This window comes from Rutilus rutilus, assembly GCF_951802725.1.
Source record: "Rutilus rutilus genome assembly, chromosome: 17".
NCBI classification, from domain to species: domain Eukaryota; kingdom Metazoa; phylum Chordata; class Actinopteri; order Cypriniformes; family Leuciscidae; genus Rutilus; species Rutilus rutilus.
This window is the reverse complement of record NC_140230.1, coordinates 37,302,637-37,321,602: the sequence shown is the minus strand read 5'-3', so window position 1 is coordinate 37,321,602 and position 18,966 is coordinate 37,302,637. Positions and strand designations below refer to the sequence as shown.

Genomic DNA, 18,966 nt, shown 5'->3' with positions numbered 1-18,966 from the left:
CCTGGCCTGCACAAAGAGTCCTGTAAGCATGAACACACACACACACACACACACACACACACACACACACACACACACACACACACACATAGAAAGTCCCAGCACTGCCTCTCGTTCCTGTACCGGAGAAGCCGTATGTATTTCTGCTCATAACTGCTGTTTTCAAAACAATAAGTGTGGACTGAGCCTCTAATTCAATCTTTATTATTAGTCTTGTTATTTATATGCACTGTTGAGCGGTTGCTTATTGTCAAATAGCTACTATTAATGTTTGATGTCAGGTTGTTATCTTATTAGATCAGCAAAGTATGTTTAGAAAGTAATGTTCAGTTTATGAAAGTGTTAATTCCATTCTTTCTCTGGAAGTCAAAGGTTTTGATTCACTGAATGGGATTTGACATTGTTTTTGTTGTTTTTTCTGTCTCAGGGAGATATGTGGTTGTACATCATGTATGAGATATGATATCTGTATGAGGAATATATGCACCTCTGTAAAACAGACCGATCATAGAGCTTTAAAGAGCTGAACACGCACACAGTTGTGTTGAAGTTGTGTCTGTTGTTCTTTTCACTTGTGCAGTGTGTTTGTGAATGTGGTTATTCACTCACTTTACATGCCTTGTGGGAACTACAAGTGAAGATCCAGGATGGAGGTACAAAATTAACAGTGTATCTGAGATTAAACGCAAACTACAGCTAAAACAGCATCTAATCTGAAATTAAACTCAAACTATGCCATCTAACCTGACATTAAACTCAAACTACAGCTAAAACAGCATCTAATCTGAAATTAAACTCAAACTACAGCTAAAGCAGCATCTAATCTGAGATTAAACTCAAACTAAGCTAAAACAGCATCTAAAACAGCATTTAATCTGAGATTAAACTCAAACTGCAGCTAAAACAGCATCTAACCTGAGATTGAACTCAAACTACAGCTAAAGCAGCATCTAATCTGAGATTAAACTCAAACTAAGCTAAAACAGCATCTAAAACAGCATTTAATCTGAGATTAAACTCAAACTACAGCTAAAACAGCATCTAATCTGAGATTAATCTCAAACTACAGCCTTTTATCTGAGATTAAACTCAAACTATGCCATCTAACCTGACATTAAACTCAAACTACAGCTAAAACAGCATCTAATCTGAAATTAAACTCAAACTACAGCTAAAGCAGCATCTAATCTGAGATTAAACTCAAACTAAGCTAAAACAGCATCTAAAACAGCATTTAATCTGAGATTAAACTCAAACTACAGCTAAAACAGCATCTAATCTGAGATTAATCTCAAACTACAGCCTCTTATCTGAGATTAAACTCAAACTACAGATAAAACAGCATCTAATATGAGATTAAACTCAAACTAAGATAAAACAGCATTTAATATGAGATTAAACTCAAACTACAGCTAAAACAGCATGTAATCTGAGATTAAACTCAAACTACAGCCTCTTATCTGAGATTAAACTCAAACTACAGATAAAACAGCATGTAATCTGAGATTAATCTCAAACTACAGCCTCTTATCTGAGATTAAACTCAAACTACAGATAAAACAGCATGTAATCTGAGATTAAACTCAAAATACAGCCTTTTATCTGAGATTAAACTCAATCTGAAATTAAACTCAAACTACACCCTCTAACCTGAGATTAAACTCAAACTACAGCTAAAACAGCCTCTAATCTGAGAATAAACTCAGTACTCCTGTACTTAGTCCCATCTTTCCCTACACTAGCGACATTATTTATCTGCCTATTGTTTCCTTATAATTTTAGGATTAATTTAGACGTTTTTGACTATCTTCGATAGGAATGTTGTTTCAGGATCAACACGCGTTTGTTTCTATGGTCTGTGAGATAATGTTTTGTGTTCGCAGGTTTATATCGTGGGGATCTGCATTGCAGTATGTGGAAACTTTCTCATCAGCATCTCCTTAAATATCCAGGTGAACCTCGACACTCATTAACAGTCGCATGGAAATCATTCACAAACATCTGCTCTTCAGTGTTTCAGTGTTTCGATCTCTGCTGGTGTTTGCTTTGCAGAAATACACACACATGCGTCAATCTCAGCGCGGGACAAGCCCGTACTACACCAGTCGTCTGTGGTGGTGTGGGATCTTGCTCATGGGATTGGGAGAACTGGGAAACTTCGCTGCATATGGATTTGCTCCGGCGTCGCTCATCGCTCCTCTCGGCTGCGTGTCTGTCATCGGTAACCACAGTACAACAACAGTAAAACAACACAGTATCAACACAGTAAAACACCACAGTATCAACACAGTAAAACAACACAGTAAAACAACACAGTAAAACAACACAGTATCAACAACAGTAAAACAACACAGTATCAACACAGTAAAACAACACAGTAAAACACCACAGTATCAACACAGTAAAACAACACAGTAAAACACCACAGTAAAACACCACAGTATCAACACAGTAAAACACCACAGTAAAACACCACAGTAAAACAACACAGTATCAACACAGTAAAATAACACAGTAAAACACCACAGTATCAACACAGTAAAACACCACAGTAAAACACCACAGTATCAACACAGTAAAACAACACAGTAAAACACCACAGTAAAACAACACAGTATCAACACAGTAAAACACCACAGTAAAACACCACAGTAAAACAACAGTAAAACAACACAGTAAAACACCACAGTAAAACACCACAGTAAAACACCACAGTAAACACCACAGTAAAACACCACAGTAAAGCACCACAGTAAAACACCACATCAGGGACAGTAAAGCACCACAGTAAAACACCACAGTAAAAACAACACAGTATCAACACAGTAAAACACCACAGTAAAACACCACAGTAAAACAACAGTAAAACAACACAGTAAAACACCACAGTAAAACAACACAGTATCAACACAGTAAAACACCACAGTAAAACACCACAGTAAAACAACACAGTAAAACAACAGTAAAACAACACAGTAAAACACCACAGTAAAACACCTCAGTAAAACAACACAGTAAACACCACAGTAAACACCACAGTAAAACACCACATCAGGGACAGTAAAACACCACAGTAAAACACCACATCAGGGACAGTAAAACACCACAGTAAACACCACATCAGGGACAGTAAAGCACCACAGTAAAACAACACAGTAAAACACCACATCAGGGACAGTAAAACACCACAGTTAAACACCACAGTAAAACACCACATCAGGGACAGTAAAACACCACAGTAAAACAACACAGTAAAACACCACAGTAAAACACCACAGTAAAACACCACAGTAAAACACCACATCAGGGACAGTAAAACACCACAGTTAAACACCACATTAAAACACCACATCAGGGACAGTAAAACACCACAGTAAAACAACACAGTAAAACACCACATCAGGGACAGTAAAACACCACAGTAAAACAACACAGTAAAACACCACATCAGAGACAGTAAAACACCACAGTAAAACAACACAGTAAAACACCACATCAGGGACAGTAAAACACCACAGTTAAACACCACATCAGGGACAGTAAAACAACACAGTTAAACACCACAGTAAAACAACACAGTAAAACACCACATCAGGGACAGTAAAACACCACAGTTAAACACCACATCAGAGACAGTAAAACACCACAGTAAAACAACACAGTAAAACACCACATCAGGGACAGTAAAACACCACAGTAAAACACCACATCAGGGACAGTAAAACACCACAGTTAAACACCACATCAGGGACAGTAAAACAACACAGTTAAACACCACATCAGAGACAGTAAAACACCACAGTAAAACAACACAGTAAAACACCACATCAGGGACAGTAAAACACCACAGTTAAACACCACATCAGGGACAGTAAAACAACACAGTTAAACACCACATCAGAGACAGTAAAACACCACAGTAAAACAACACAGTAAAACACCACATCAGGGACAGTAAAACACCACAGTTAAACACCACATCAGGGACAGTAAAACAACACAGTTAAACACCACATCAGGGACAGTAAAACACCACAGTAAAACAACACAGTAAAACACCACATCAGGGACGGTAAAACACCACAGTAAAACAACACAGTAAAACACCACATCAGAGACAGTAAAACACCACAGTAAAACAACACAGTAAAACACCACATCAGGGACAGTAAAACACCACAGTTAAACACCACATCAGGGACAGTAAAACAACACAGTTAAACACCACATCAGGGACAGTAAAACACCACAGTTAAACACCACATCAGGGACAGTAAAACACCACAGTAAAACAACACAGTAAAACACCACATCAGAGACAGTAAAACACCACAGTAAAACACCACATCAGGGACAGTAAAACACCACAGTTAAACACCACATCAGGGACAGTAAAACACCACAGTTAAACACCACATCAGGGACAGTAAAACAACACAGTTAAACACCACATCAGGGACAGTAAAACACCACAGTAAAACAACACAGTAAAACACCACATCAGAGACAGTAAAACACCACAGTAAAACAACACAGTAAAACACCACATCAGGGACAGTAAAACACCACAGTTAAACACCACATCAGGGACAGTAAAACAACACAGTAAAACACCACATCAGGGACAGTTAAACACCACAGTTAAACACCACATCAGGGACAGTAAAACACCACAGTAAAACAACACAGTAAAACACCACATCAGGGACAGTAAAACACCACAGTAAAACAACACAGTAAAACACCACATCAGGGACAGTAAAACACCACAGTTAAACACCACATCAGGGACAGTAAAACAACACAGTAAAACACCACATCAGGGACAGTAAAACACCACAGTAAAACAACACAGTAAAACACCACATCAGGGACAGTAAAACACCACAGTTAAACACCACATCAGGGACAGTAAAACACCACAGTAAAACACCACATCAGGGACAGTAAAACACCACAGTAAAACACCACATCAGGGACAGTAAAACACCACAGTAAAACACCACATCAGGGACAGTAAAACACCACAGTAAAACAACACAGTAAAACACCACATCAGGGACAGTAAAACACCACAGTTAAACACCACATCATGGACAGTAAAACACCACAGTAAAACAATACAGTAAACACCACAGTAAAACACCACAGTAAAACACCACATCAGGGACAGTAAAACACCACAGTAAAACACCACATCATGGACAGTTAAACACCACAGTAAAACACCACATCAGGGACAGTAAAACACCACAGTAAAACACCACATCAGGGACAGTAAAACACCACAGTAAAACACCACATCAGGGACAGTAAAACACCACAGTAAAACACCACATCATGGACAGTAAAACACCACAGTAAAACACCACATCAGGGACAGTAAAACACCACAGTAAAACACCACATCAGGGACAGTAAAACACCACAGTAAAACACCACAGTAAAACACCACATCAGGGACAGTAAAACACCACAGTAAAACACCACATCAGGGACAGTAAAACACCACAGTAAAGCACCACATCAGGGACAGTAAAACACCACAGTAAAACACCACATCAGGGACAGTAAAACACCACAGTAAAACACCACAGTAAAGCACCACATCAGGGACAGTAAAACACCACAGTAAAATACCACAGTAAAACACCACATCAGGGACAGTAAAACACCACAGTAAAGCACCACATCAGGGACAGTAAAACACCACAGTAAAACACCACAGTAAAGCACCACATCAGGGACAGTAAAACACCACAGTAAAGCACCACATCAGGGACAGTGAAGCACCACAGTAAAACACCACAGTAAAACACCACAGTAAAACAACACAGTAAAGCACCAAATCAGGGACAGTAAAACACCACAGTAAAACACCACAGTAAAGCACCACATCAGGGACAGTAAAACACCACAGTAAAACACCACAGTAAAACACCACATCAGGGACAGTAAAACACCACAGTAAAACACCACAGTAAAGCACCACATCAGGGACAGTAAAACACCACAGTAAAACACCACAGTAAAACACCACATCAGGGACAGTAAAACACCACAGTAAAGCACCACATCAGGGACAGTGAAGCACCACAGTAAAACACCACAGTAAAACACCACAGTAAAACACCACAGTAAAACACCACAGTAAAACAACACATCAGGGACAGTAAAGCACCACAGTAAAACAACACAGTAAAGCACCAAATCAGGGACAGTAAAACACCACAGTAAAACACCACAGTAAAGCACCACATCAGGGACAGTAAAACACCACAGTAAAACACCACATCAGGGACAGTAAAACACCACAGTAAAACACCACAGTAAAACACCACATCAGGGACAGTAAAACACCACAGTAAAGCACCACATCAGGGACAGTAAAACACCACAGTAAAGCACCACATCAGGGACAGTAAAACACCACAGTAAAGCACCACATCAGGGACAGTAAAACACCACAGTAAAACACCACATCAGGGACAGTAAAACACCACAGTAAAGCACCACATCAGGGACAGTAAAACACCACAGTAAAACACCACATCAGGGACAGTGAAGCACCACAGTAAAACACCACAGTAAAACACCACAGTAAAGCACCACAGTAAAACACCACAGTAAAACACCACAGTAAAGCACCACATCAGGGACAGTAAAACACCACAGTAAAGCACCACATCAGGGACAGTAAAACACCACAGTAAAACACCACATCAGGGACAGTAAAACACCACAGTAAAACACCACATCAGGGACAGTGAAGCACCACAGTAAAACAACACAGTAAAACACCACAGTAAAGCACCACAGTAAAACACCACAGTAAAACACCACAGTAAAGCACCACAGTAAAACACCACATCAGGGACAGTAAAGCACCACATCAGGGACAGTAAAACACCACAGTAAAGCACCACATCAGGGACAGTAAAACACCACAGTAAAGCACCACATCAGGGACAGTAAAACACCACAGTAAAACACCACATCAGGGACAGTAAAACACCACAGTAAAACACCACAGTAAAGCACCACATCAGGGACAGTAAAACACCACAGTAAAACACCACAGTAAAGCACCACATCAGGGACAGTAAAACACCACAGTAAAACACCACATCATGGACAGTAAAACACCACAGTAAAACACCACATCAGGGACAGTGAAGCACCACAGTAAAACACCACAGTAAAACACCACATCAGGGACAGTGAAGCACCACAGTAAAACACCACAGTAAAACACCACATCATGGACAGTTAAACACCACAGTAAAACACCACATCAGGGACAGTAAAACACCACAGTTAAACACCACAGTAAAACACCACATCAGGGACAGTAAAACACCACAGTAAAACACCACATCAGGGACAGTAAAACACCACAGTAAAACACCACAGTAAAGCACCACAGTAAAACACCACATCAGGGACAGTAAAACACCACAGTAAAGCACCACATCAGGGACAGTGAAGCACCACAGTAAAACACCACAGTAAAACACCACAGTAAAGCACCACAGTAAAACACCACAGTAAAACACCACAGTAAAACACCACATCAGGGACAGTAAAGCACCACAGTAAAACAACACAGTAAAGCACCAAATCAGGGACAGTAAAACACCACAGTAAAACACCACAGTAAAGCACCACATCAGGGACAGTAAAACACCACATCAGGGACAGTAAAACACCACAGTAAAACACCACAGTAAAACACCACATCAGGGACAGTAAAACACCACAGTAAAACACCACATCAGGGACAGTGAAGCACCACAGTAAAACACCACAGTAAAACACCACAGTAAAGCACCACAGTAAAACACCACAGTAAAACACCACAGTAAAGCACCACATCATGGACAGTAAAACACCACAGTAAAACACCACATCAGGGACAGTAAAACACCACAGTTAAACACCACAGTAAAACACCACATCAGGGACAGTAAAACACCACAGTAAAACACCACATCAGGGACAGTAAAACACCACAGTAAAACACCACAGTAAAGCACCACAGTAAAACACCACATCAGGGACAGTAAAACACCACAGTAAAGCACCACATCAGGGACAGTGAAGCACCACAGTAAAACACCACAGTAAAACACCACAGTAAAGCACCACAGTAAAGCACCACAGTAAAACACCACAGTAAAACACCACAGTAAAACACCACATCAGGGACAGTAAAGCACCACAGTAAAACAACACAGTAAAGCACCAAATCAGGGACAGTAAAACACCACAGTAAAACACCACAGTAAAGCACCACATCAGGGACAGTAAAACACCACAGTAAAACACCACATCAGGGACAGTAAAACACCACAGTAAAACACCACAGTAAAACACCACATCAGGGACAGTAAAACACCACAGTAAAACACCACATCAGGGACAGTGAAGCACCACAGTAAAACACCACAGTAAAACACCACAGTAAAACACCACAGTAAAACACCACAGTAAAGCACCACATCAGGGACAGTAAAACACCACAGTAAAGCACCACATCAGGGACAGTAAAACACCACAGTAAAACACCACATCAGGGACAGTAAAACACCACATCAGGGACAGTGAAGCACCACAGTAAAACAACACAGTAAAACACCACAGTAAAGCACCACAGTAAAACACCACAGTAAAACACCACAGTAAAGCACCACAGTAAAACACCACAGTAAAGCACCACATCAGGGACAGTAAAACACCACAGTAAAGCACCACATCAGGGACAGTAAAACACCACAGTAAAACACCACATCAGGGACAGTAAAACACCACAGTAAAACACCACATCAGGGACAGTGAAGCACCACAGTAAAACAACACAGTAAAACACCACAGTAAAACACCACAGTAAAGCACCACAGTAAAACACCACATCAGGGACAGTAAAGCACCACAGTAAAGCACCACATCAGGGACAGTAAAACACCACAGTAAAGCACCACATCAGGGACAGTAAAACACCACAGTAAAACACCACATCAGGGACAGTAAAACACCACAGTAAAACACCACAGTAAAGCACCACATCAGGGACAGTAAAACACCACAGTAAAAAACCACAGTAAAGCACCACATCAGGGACAGTAAAACACCACAGTAAAACACCACATCATGGACAGTAAAACACCACAGTAAAACACCACATCAGGGACAGTGAAGCACCACAGTAAAACACCACAGTAAAACACCACATCAGGGACAGTGAAGCACCACAGTAAAACACCACAGTAAAACACCACATCATGGACAGTAAAACACCACAGTAAAGCACCACAGTAAAACACCAGAGTAAAGCACCACAGTAAAACACCACAGTAAAGCACCACAGTAAAACACCACAGTAAAACACCACAGTAAAGCACCACAGTAAAACACCACATCAGGGACAGTAAAACACCACAGTAAAGCACCACATCAGGGACAGTAAAACACCACAGTAAAACACCACATCAGGGACAGTAAAACACCACAGTTAAACACCACAGTAAAACACCACATCAGGGACAGTAAAACACCACAGTAAAACACCACATCAGGGACAGTAAAACACCACAGTAAAACACCACAGTAAAGCACCACAGTAAAACACCACAGTAAAGCACCACAGTAAAACACCACATCAGGGACAGTAAAGCACCACAGTAAAACACTACAGTAAAACACTACAGTAAAACACCACATCAGGGACAGTAAAACACCACAGTAAAGCACCACAGTAAAACACCACATCAGGGACAGTAAAGCACCACAGTAAAACACTACAGTAAAACACCACATCAGGGACAGTAAAACACCACATCAAGGACAGTAAAGCACCACAGTAAAACACCACAGTAAAGCACCACAGTAAAACACCACAGTAAAGCACCACAGTAAAACACCACAGTAAAGCACCACAGTAAAACACCACATCAGGGACAGTAAAGCACCACAGTAAAACACTACAGTAAAACACCACATCAGGGACAGTAAAACACCACAGTAAAACACCACATCAGGGACAGTAAAACACCACAGTAAAGCACCACAGTAAAACACCACATCAGGGACAGTAAAGCACCACAGTAAAACACTACAGTAAAGCACCACATCAGGGACAGTAAAACACCACATCAAGGACAGTAAAGCACCACAGTAAAACACCACAGTAAAGCACCACATCAGGGACAGTAAAACACCACAGTAAAACACCACATCAGGGACAGTAAAGCACCACAGTAAAACACCACAGTAAAGCACCACATCAGGGACAGTAAAACACCACAGTAAAACACCACATCAGGGACAGTAAAGCACCACAGTAAAGCACCACAGTAAAACACCACATCAGGGACAGTAAAACACCACAGTAAAACACCACATCAGGGACAGTAAAGCACCACAGTAAAACACCACAGTAAAACACCACAGTAAAACACCACATCAGGGACAGTAAAACACCACAGTAAAACACCACATCAGGGACAGTAAAGCACCACAGTAAAGCACCACACTCAGTATTTTACTCTTCTAATGGTGTTTAAAGCTTGTAACGTTGGTTCTTCTCTTTCAGCGAGTGCTGTTATTTCTGTGGTGTTCCTCAAGGAAACGTTACGTGCTTCAGATATCCTCGGTGAGATCAGATTCATATTCACGCCTCAAGTTCTTCTCTTCTGTTGTTATACTGTAAAATAATGAAACTCAAAGTTATATTATAAAGTAAGACTGGGGAGAGTTTGCAACATTGCCAATTCCACCAATTAGTATTGAGTTTATTCACATCACATTAGTTCATTCCTGTTCTGGGAATCAAACTCATGACTGCTGGACACTAACAATCACTGCTAATACACACACACACACACACACACACTGAATCAGTTCTGTGTGATGTTAATTCAGTTGATCTGAGGATCACTCAAGAATATCAATAGGAAACGAGACCTGCCTTCCACAAACTCCTGATGAAACCCAACACTGGATTCATAATGTAACATGAACATGAACGTGAACGTGAACACGCGATTGATGGTCTTGTAATAAAGCCGTTTTGTTCACAGGAGGCGCTTTAGCTCTGACCGGCACCTACTTTCTGGTGACCTTTGCCCCTCATTCGTCCCCTCATGTGACGGCCAACATGGTGGAGCGCTCGCTGGTCAGCTGGCTCTTCCTCATCTACTTCGTGAGTTTCATCTTCGATCCGATCAAGAAGCCATTGGAAAAGTGACACAAACACGACTGTGATATAAATGCTGTGGTGCTTGAGGAGTGTTTCATCTGTCTCTCTGCAGTCGTTCGAAGCGATTCTCTTCGCTGTCCTGATGTATCTGTACAAGTGCAGGAACATGAAGCACATCGTGATCATCATGGTCATGGTGGCGTTACTCGGTGAGAACAGATTCTGCTCTGGTTATATACGTATGAGACTGAAGATGATGAGAAAGTGTCTGGTTCCTTTCATTAGGGCTTGAGATCCTACAGAAGCTGGTTTAGCTGGTGCTCTTCATCATTTTTGAATGAAAAATGTTACATTTTATTTATTTATTTTTTACTTCATCGGAATGGTACGAAACTTGCTAAGGTTTTGGCACTTGCGATGTGAACACAAATCATGGACATGATTCGAACAGGTTCAGGGTTCTCAAGTTTTATCAAAATCTTGGAGTGAGATCACATGCGGTTGGGGGAGGAGACCTAATGGAGCCCCGCCCCCGCCTGGCCCCGCCCCCCAATTACCCATTCATAATTAACCAGCACAAATTGAAATTATAACAATTGGTAAATCTGATCAATGACAGAGCAATTAATCACATCAAATATACTCTTTAATGTTATATTTCAAAATTACAATTAAGTTACAAAAATGACAAAAATATAACAAATTGCTCCAAACAGTTTGGAAAAACAAATATTTTTGCATTTTGAATGTGTCTAGTCGAAATGGTATAATGATTTATTGTGTGGTGGGACATTGAGAACAAATGACATATTAGAGTATTATTAAGGTATGTGTGTGTGTGTTTGTGTGTGTGTGTAATGTGTTCATGAAATGTGTTTTGTGTTGCAAGTGTTTGAAAAATACAAATGCAATGGCAATCAATGATTAATGTAACGTTATGTTTTGACAGGATATAAAATATTACCCAGAGCACTCTGCTTTAATACGTATGTAGCCTTAATGTAACTAGAAATACTATTAATACAGTATAATATATAATATAATTTAATTTAAAATAAAATAAATACATTTAAATTTATTTAAAATAAAATGAAGAAATACATCTTCATTCCTTCCCATACCCACTAACATTTCCCTTAGTTTCAGATAACGTAAGCTAGCCAAACTGAGCCAAAGCTTCTGGTCTGGTTGCAAAGAGTTTTTGACTGCATCAATAATAATGTATACGATGGGCTATATATTAAATGTTCTAGCCTTAAAATGTTAGACGAGCTTTCTTCCAACTTACCTTCTCCATCACGACGTGTGTTCGCGCAATGTTGTTGGTTACCTAGTAACGAACGTACGGTGGCCGAGAATGTTCCGTCAACTTCCGTGTGTTCGCGCATCTATGTTGCCTATTAACGAACTCAATCTGGCCGAAATACGTGCTGGCGGCAGGAAACTTCACTTTGTGTGCCCGCGCCTCATATACAACGTTATATATAAAGCTTGTAGGACAACTTGGTTGGCATTGCCTTTTCAGCGTGAGAAATACACGGTGTGGCGTGTGAGCGTGTGAACTGGTTGAATTGCGTGTGTCTCATGGCCAATGCGTGAGACTTGAGAACCCTGGGTTAAATGGTCCTGTAAACAATAGTCACTTGAGCTCCTCACGGTCAGAAATGAGCGCATTGGAAATGAATGAGAGGAGTTTCCTCTAGTGGAAGCGTCTGGAACTGCAGCCGAACAACATTCACTGAAAGATCATTTACTGAGATATCAACCTCACATTTGGAACACAACTTGTTTAGATTTATGGCTTTGATTTTCTCACAGTTTTAGAGTAAAACGTGTTTATAACAATAAACGTAAAATTCTGTAACTTTTTTTAAGTTCACTTTTTAAAACGTTTTTCACTTCAGCAATAATCTGCCGAGTGTCGTCTTTGAAAAGATCAAACTTCAGTCTGTCGCTCTAAAGCGTTCAAGTTTTACCACAATTCAATTTTCAGGTCTATCCTCAAAAAGTGAATAAATGGATTATAAATACAGCGTAAATATAATTTAGTACCACAAAATCCCCTAAAAATACAAAATATTAAATAAAAAACATTCTTAAACTAAAATATAGTACATTCATTTCATTGAAATAATAAAAAAAAAGGGTAATTTTTGACCGACACACGAACAGCACCAGAGAAGGATCCAGATATTGTCATTTAAAACAAAAAATCCAAATCCTCTCCTTAAATATTTCCTAGTTTTGGCATAGAAACACTTCAGTCTAGTTTGATAATGATTGATCCTGATGGGCAGAGCAGTGACGAGGTGTGTGTGTGTGTGTGTGTGTGTGTGTGTGTTGCAGCGTCGGTGACAGTGATCTCGGTGAAGGCCGTTTCAGGTATGATCACAGAGACGATCCGAGGGAGTCACTTACAGCTCACCTATCCCATCTTCTACATCATGTTCGTCATCATGATCGTGTCCTGCGCCTTCCAGATCAAGTGCGTCCCACACACACACACACACACACACACACACACACACACTCACACACACACACACACTCACACACATTCACATCCCATCTTCTACATCATGTTCATCATCATAATCGTGTTCTGCGCCTTCCAGATCAAGTGCGTCCCACACACTCACACACACACACACACACACACACGCTTCTCAGTATTTTGCTGGGAATAATCCCTGGTCTCTTCGATCGCCTCAGGGTTAGACACACACACACACACTCACACACACACTTCTCAGTATTTTGCTGGGAATAATCCCTGGTCTCTTCGATCGCTTCAGGGTTAGACACACACACACACACACACACACACACACGCTTCTCAGTATTTTGCTGGGAATAATCCCTGGTCTCTTCGATCGCCTCAGGTTTCTGAATCAGGCCATGAAGCTGTTCGACGCCACTGAGATCGTGCCCATCAACTACGTGTTCTTCACCGCCAGCGCCATCGTCGCCGGTCAGTCGAGTTCAAATGTGTTCGGTTGCGTTTCATCCCAAAAATAACTAACAAAATCTATTTGTATTTCTAGGCATTTTATTTTATGAAGAATTTTATGGTTTATCTGTGATATACTGCATCATGTTTGTGGTCGGGTGAGCATTTCTTGAACATTTTTACCTTTTTATTTATAACAATATTTCAATATTTGTTTCTGTGGTTTAAGATGTGTCTGTGTGTGTGTGTGTGTGTGTGTGTGTGTGTGTGTGTGTGTGTCTCAGGTGTCTTCTGGCATTCACTGGAGTTTTCCTGATCGCACGAGCTCGTCCCAGAATCAAGATGGACAGCGTGTTCATTTCTATGGGCCAGATTCCAGGTATCTCTCTAACGCCTGATAATCCAGGGGTCGAGCCGGAAGTGACTATAATATAATAATTTTGTTTGTGTTTTTCAGGGAAAAGTTGTACGGACAAAGTGCAGCCGCAGCCAGACGACAATAAATACGGAGCGCTGGCGTCTAAATTCACCTGCAACAGCGGAATACAGGACGAGCCATAGAGAGAGAGAGAGAGAGAGAGAGAGAGAGAGAGAGAGAGAGGGAGAGAGAGAGAGAGAGAGGGAGAGAGAGAGAGAGAGAGAGAGAGAGAGAGGGAGAGAGAGAGAGGGAGAGAGAGAGAGAGAGAGGGAGAGAGAGAGAGAGAGACAGACAGAGAGAGAGAGAGCCTACAGGAGGAACAGAGAACAGCACTAACACTCAGTGTGTGTCTGAGTGTATGTGAGAATATGTGAGTGTTTGTGTGCGCGAGTGAGAGTGTATCTGAGTGTGTGCAAGTGTGTGTGTGTGTGTGTGTGTGTGTGTCTAACTGAGTTTATAAAAGGGTTCATTTTGAATGCATAACTGCTAAGTGTTATGGGAGTATTGTGATTTTTTTTTAAATAAACATTGTAACATGAAAAAAACGAGTTTGATACTTTGCCTGAAGGAAAATCATGACAAAATGACTGGTATTGTATAAAAAACTTGGTACACACACACACACACACACACACACACACATCTCATGAAGGTAAAGTGTGTGACTAACACTGGATGCTGCACCATTAATGTTGCCTGAGCAGAAACTAGAGGAGGTTTAATTGAACACTTAATCAAAACACACAACACACTTTACCTAGTGTGGCACACACTAGGCGTGTCTAGGCGCAGATCCTCCATCTGATCTGGATACGGCCCGGATCCGGCTGACTACATCATGAGTTGTGGTCGTGTCTAGGCGCAGGTCCACCATCTGATCTGGATACTGCTCGGATCCAGCTGACTACATCATGCGTTGTGGTCGTGTCTAGGCGCAGGTCCACCATCTGATCTGGATACTGCTCGGATCCGGCTGACTACATCATGAGTTGTGGTCGTGTCTAGGCGCAGATCCTGCATCTGATCTGGATACGGCCCGGATCCGGCTGACTACATCATGAGTTGTGGTCGTGTCTAGGCGCGGGTCCTCCATCTGATCTGGATACGGCCCGGATCCGGCTGACTACATCATGAGTTGTGGTCGTGTCTAGGCGCAGATCCTGCATCTGATCTGGATACGGCCCGGATCCGGCTGACTACATCATGAGTTGTGGTCGTGTCTAGGCGCGGGTCCTCCATCTGATCTGGATACGGCCCGGATACGGCTGACTACATCATGAGTTGTGGTCGTGTCTAGGCGCGGGTCCTCCATCTGATCTGGATACGGCCCGGATACGGCTGACTACATCATGAGTTGTGGTCGTGTCTAGGCGCGGGTCCTCCATCTGATCTGGGTACGGCCCGGATACGGCTGACTACATCATGTGTTGTGGTCGTGTCTAGGCGCGGGTCCTCCATCTGATCTGGATACGGCCCGGAAACGGCTGACTACATCATGAGTTGTGGTCGTGTCTAGGCGCGGGTCCTCCATCTGATCTGGGTACGGCCCGGATACGGCTGACTACATCATGTGTTGTGGTCGTGTCTAGGCGCGGGTCCTGCATCTGATCTGGATACGGCCCGGATACGGCTGACTACATCATGAGTTGTGGTCGTGTCTAGGCGCGGGTCCTGCATCTGATCTGGGTACGGCCCGGATACGGCTGACTACATCATGTGTTGTGGTCGTGTCTAGGCGCGGGTCCTGCATCTGATCTGGATACGGCCCGGATCCGGCTGACTACATCATGAGTTGTGGTCGTGTCTAGGCGCGGGTCCTGCATCTGATCTGGGTACGGCCCGGATACGGCTGACTACATCATGAGTTGTGGTCGTGTCTAGGCGCGGGTCCTGCATCTGATCTGGGTACGGCCCGGATACGGCTGACTACATCATGTGTTGTGGTCGTGTCTAGGCGCGTGTCCTGCATCTGATCTGGGTACGGCCCGGATACGGCTGACTACATCATGCGTTGTGGTCGTGTCTAGGCGCAGGTCCTCCATCTGATCTGGATACGGCCCGGATCCGGCTGACTACATCATGCGTTGTGGTCGTGTCTAGGCGCGTGTCCTGCATCTGATCTGGATACGGCCCGGATCCGGCTGACTACATCATGAGTTGTGGTCGTGTCTAGGCGCGGGTCTTCCATCTGATCTGGATACGGCCCGGATCCGGCTGACTACATCATGAGTTGTGGTCGTGTCTAGGCGCGGGTCCTCCATCTGATCTGGATACGGCCCGGATACGGCTGACTACATCATGTGTTGTGGTCGTGTCTAGGCGCGGGTCCTCCATCTGATCTGGGTACGGCCCGGATACGGCTGACTACATCATGTGTTGTGGTCGTGTCTAGGCGCGGGTCCTCCATCTGATCTGGATACGGCCCGGATCCGGCTGACTACATCATGAGTTGTGGTCGTGTCTAGGCGCGGGTCCTGCATCTGATCTGGGTACGGCCCGGATCCGGCTGACTACATCATGAGTTGTGGTCGTGTCTAGGCGCGGGTCCTCCATCTGATCTGGATACGGCCCGGATCCGGCTGACTACATCATGAGTTGTGGTCGTGTCTAGGAGCGGGTCCTGCATCTGATCTGGATATGGCCCGGATCCGGCTGACTACATCATGAGTTGTGGTCGTGTCTAGGCACGGGTCCTGCATCTGATCTGGGTACGGCCCGGATCCGGCTGACTACATCATGAGTTGTGGTCGTGTCTAGGCGCGGGTCCTCAATCTGATCTGGATACGGCCCGGATCCGGCTGACTACATCATGGGTTGTGGTCGTGTCTAGGCGCGGGTCCTCCATCTGATCTGGATACGGCCCGGATCCGGCTGACTACATCATGAGTTGTGGTCGTGTCTAGGCGCGGGTCCTGCATCTGATCTGGGTACGGCCCGGATCCGGCTGACTACATCATGAGTTGTGGTCGTGTCTAGGCGCGGGTCCTGCATCTGATCTGGGTACGGCCCGGATCCGGCTGACTACATCATGAGTTGTGGTCGTGTCTAGGCGCAGGTCCTGCATCTGATCTGGATACGGCCCGGATCCGGCTGACTACATCATGCGTTGTGGTCGTGTCTAGGCGCGGGTCCTGCATCTGATCTGGGTACGGCCCGGATCCGGCTGACTACATCATGAGTTGTGGTCGTGTCTAGGCGCAGGTCCTGCATCTGATCTGGATACGGCCCGGATCCGGCTGACTACATCATGCGTTGTGGTCGTGTCTAGGCGCGGGTCCTGCATCTGATCTGGGTACGGCCCGGATCCGGCTGACTACATCATGAGTTGTGGTCGTGTCTAGGCGCAGGTCCTGCATCTGATCTGGATATGGCCCGGATCCGGCTGACTACATCATGAGTTGTGGTCGTGTCTAGGCGCGGGTCCTGCATCTGATCTGGGTACGGCCCGGATCCGGCTGACTACATCATGAGTTGTGGTCGCTTCTAACTTCATCTCTGTTTGGATCCTAATGAATGAACTGGGCTAAGCTAAGTGCTATCAAAGTGTCGCCACGCGCCAGAGCGATTGATTGCACGCACTGAGATGAGAGAGGTATGTATCAACTCGTCTTAGTTAAGGGAATAACATAGTTTAATATGAAAAAACGGTGGAGTGTTCCTTTAAGAGCTGACGTATGGAAATACTATAAACCATATAATCAAAAGTATAAACCATAATTTTCAAAGCTGTCAAGTTACTTGCAATCAACACCAGTGGTGGAACCCGGGTACATGCTGAGTGTGGATTTGATGGGCCCTTTCCCCAAGAGCTCTAAACAAAATGAGCTTCTTTTAGGGGCTGTTTACACCTGCCCACTTCATGCATTTTCTCAGATCGGATAGCTATCTGATTTATCAAAACGATTCCATTTACACCTGGTCACATAAATGTGTTTTTGCGATCCGATCTTCAATTCCCGCACTATATGCAGATTTGATGGAGTGCACGTCACATTTTTGGGAGGAGTACAATTTGCATATGTGGTTTCAACAACCAGATGCATTTACACTTGTCCAGTTTAGTCAGGAATGAGGCCCAGACCACCTCCTGAAGTGTTTTGAGCGATCGGATTCAAATCCGTCTCGAAAGCGTTTCGGAGGGCATTTACACCTGGTCTTTTCACGATCGGATAGCTATCCGATCTGAGAAAACGCATGAAGTGGCCAGGTGTAAACAGCCCCTTAGTTGTATTTGATTACTGTTCAAAGTGAGTGGAGCTTCTTCCACTGAGGACGGGCAAAGCACCACAAAGTTGAGGAGATTTTTACAAGGTGGGGAACTCCTGCCTGTCTCGTATTTTTAATGCAAAACAAAGTTATACAAGTACACAACTGCATGAAATATATCACTCTGTGAAATGT

The 18,966-nt window shown here is 43.3% G+C and overlaps 1 protein-coding gene across 2 annotated transcripts; it reads left to right on the top strand.

Moving 5' to 3' along the window:
• Positions 1 to 72: 72 nt before the first annotated feature.
• Positions 73 to 15,103, top strand: nipal2 (NIPA like domain containing 2). Of its 2 annotated transcripts, XM_084385963.1 has the most exons (12): positions 73 to 133; positions 581 to 653; positions 1,884 to 1,952; positions 2,053 to 2,221; positions 10,592 to 10,651; positions 11,079 to 11,200; positions 11,310 to 11,406; positions 13,544 to 13,682; positions 14,080 to 14,168; positions 14,242 to 14,305; positions 14,432 to 14,526; positions 14,605 to 15,103. In XM_084385963.1, the coding sequence occupies exons 2-12, from the start codon at positions 648 to 650 to the stop codon at positions 14,706 to 14,708; spliced, it is 1,014 nt and encodes a 337-aa protein (XP_084242089.1). In that variant the 5' UTR covers positions 73 to 133; positions 581 to 647; the 3' UTR covers positions 14,709 to 15,103. The 2 variants fall into 2 exon arrangements, with proteins under 2 accessions (XP_084242089.1, XP_084242090.1); XM_084385964.1 differs by lacking the exon at positions 10,592 to 10,651 and having other exon boundaries at positions 89 to 133; positions 14,605 to 14,799.
• Positions 15,104 to 18,966: the final 3,863 nt, after the last annotated feature.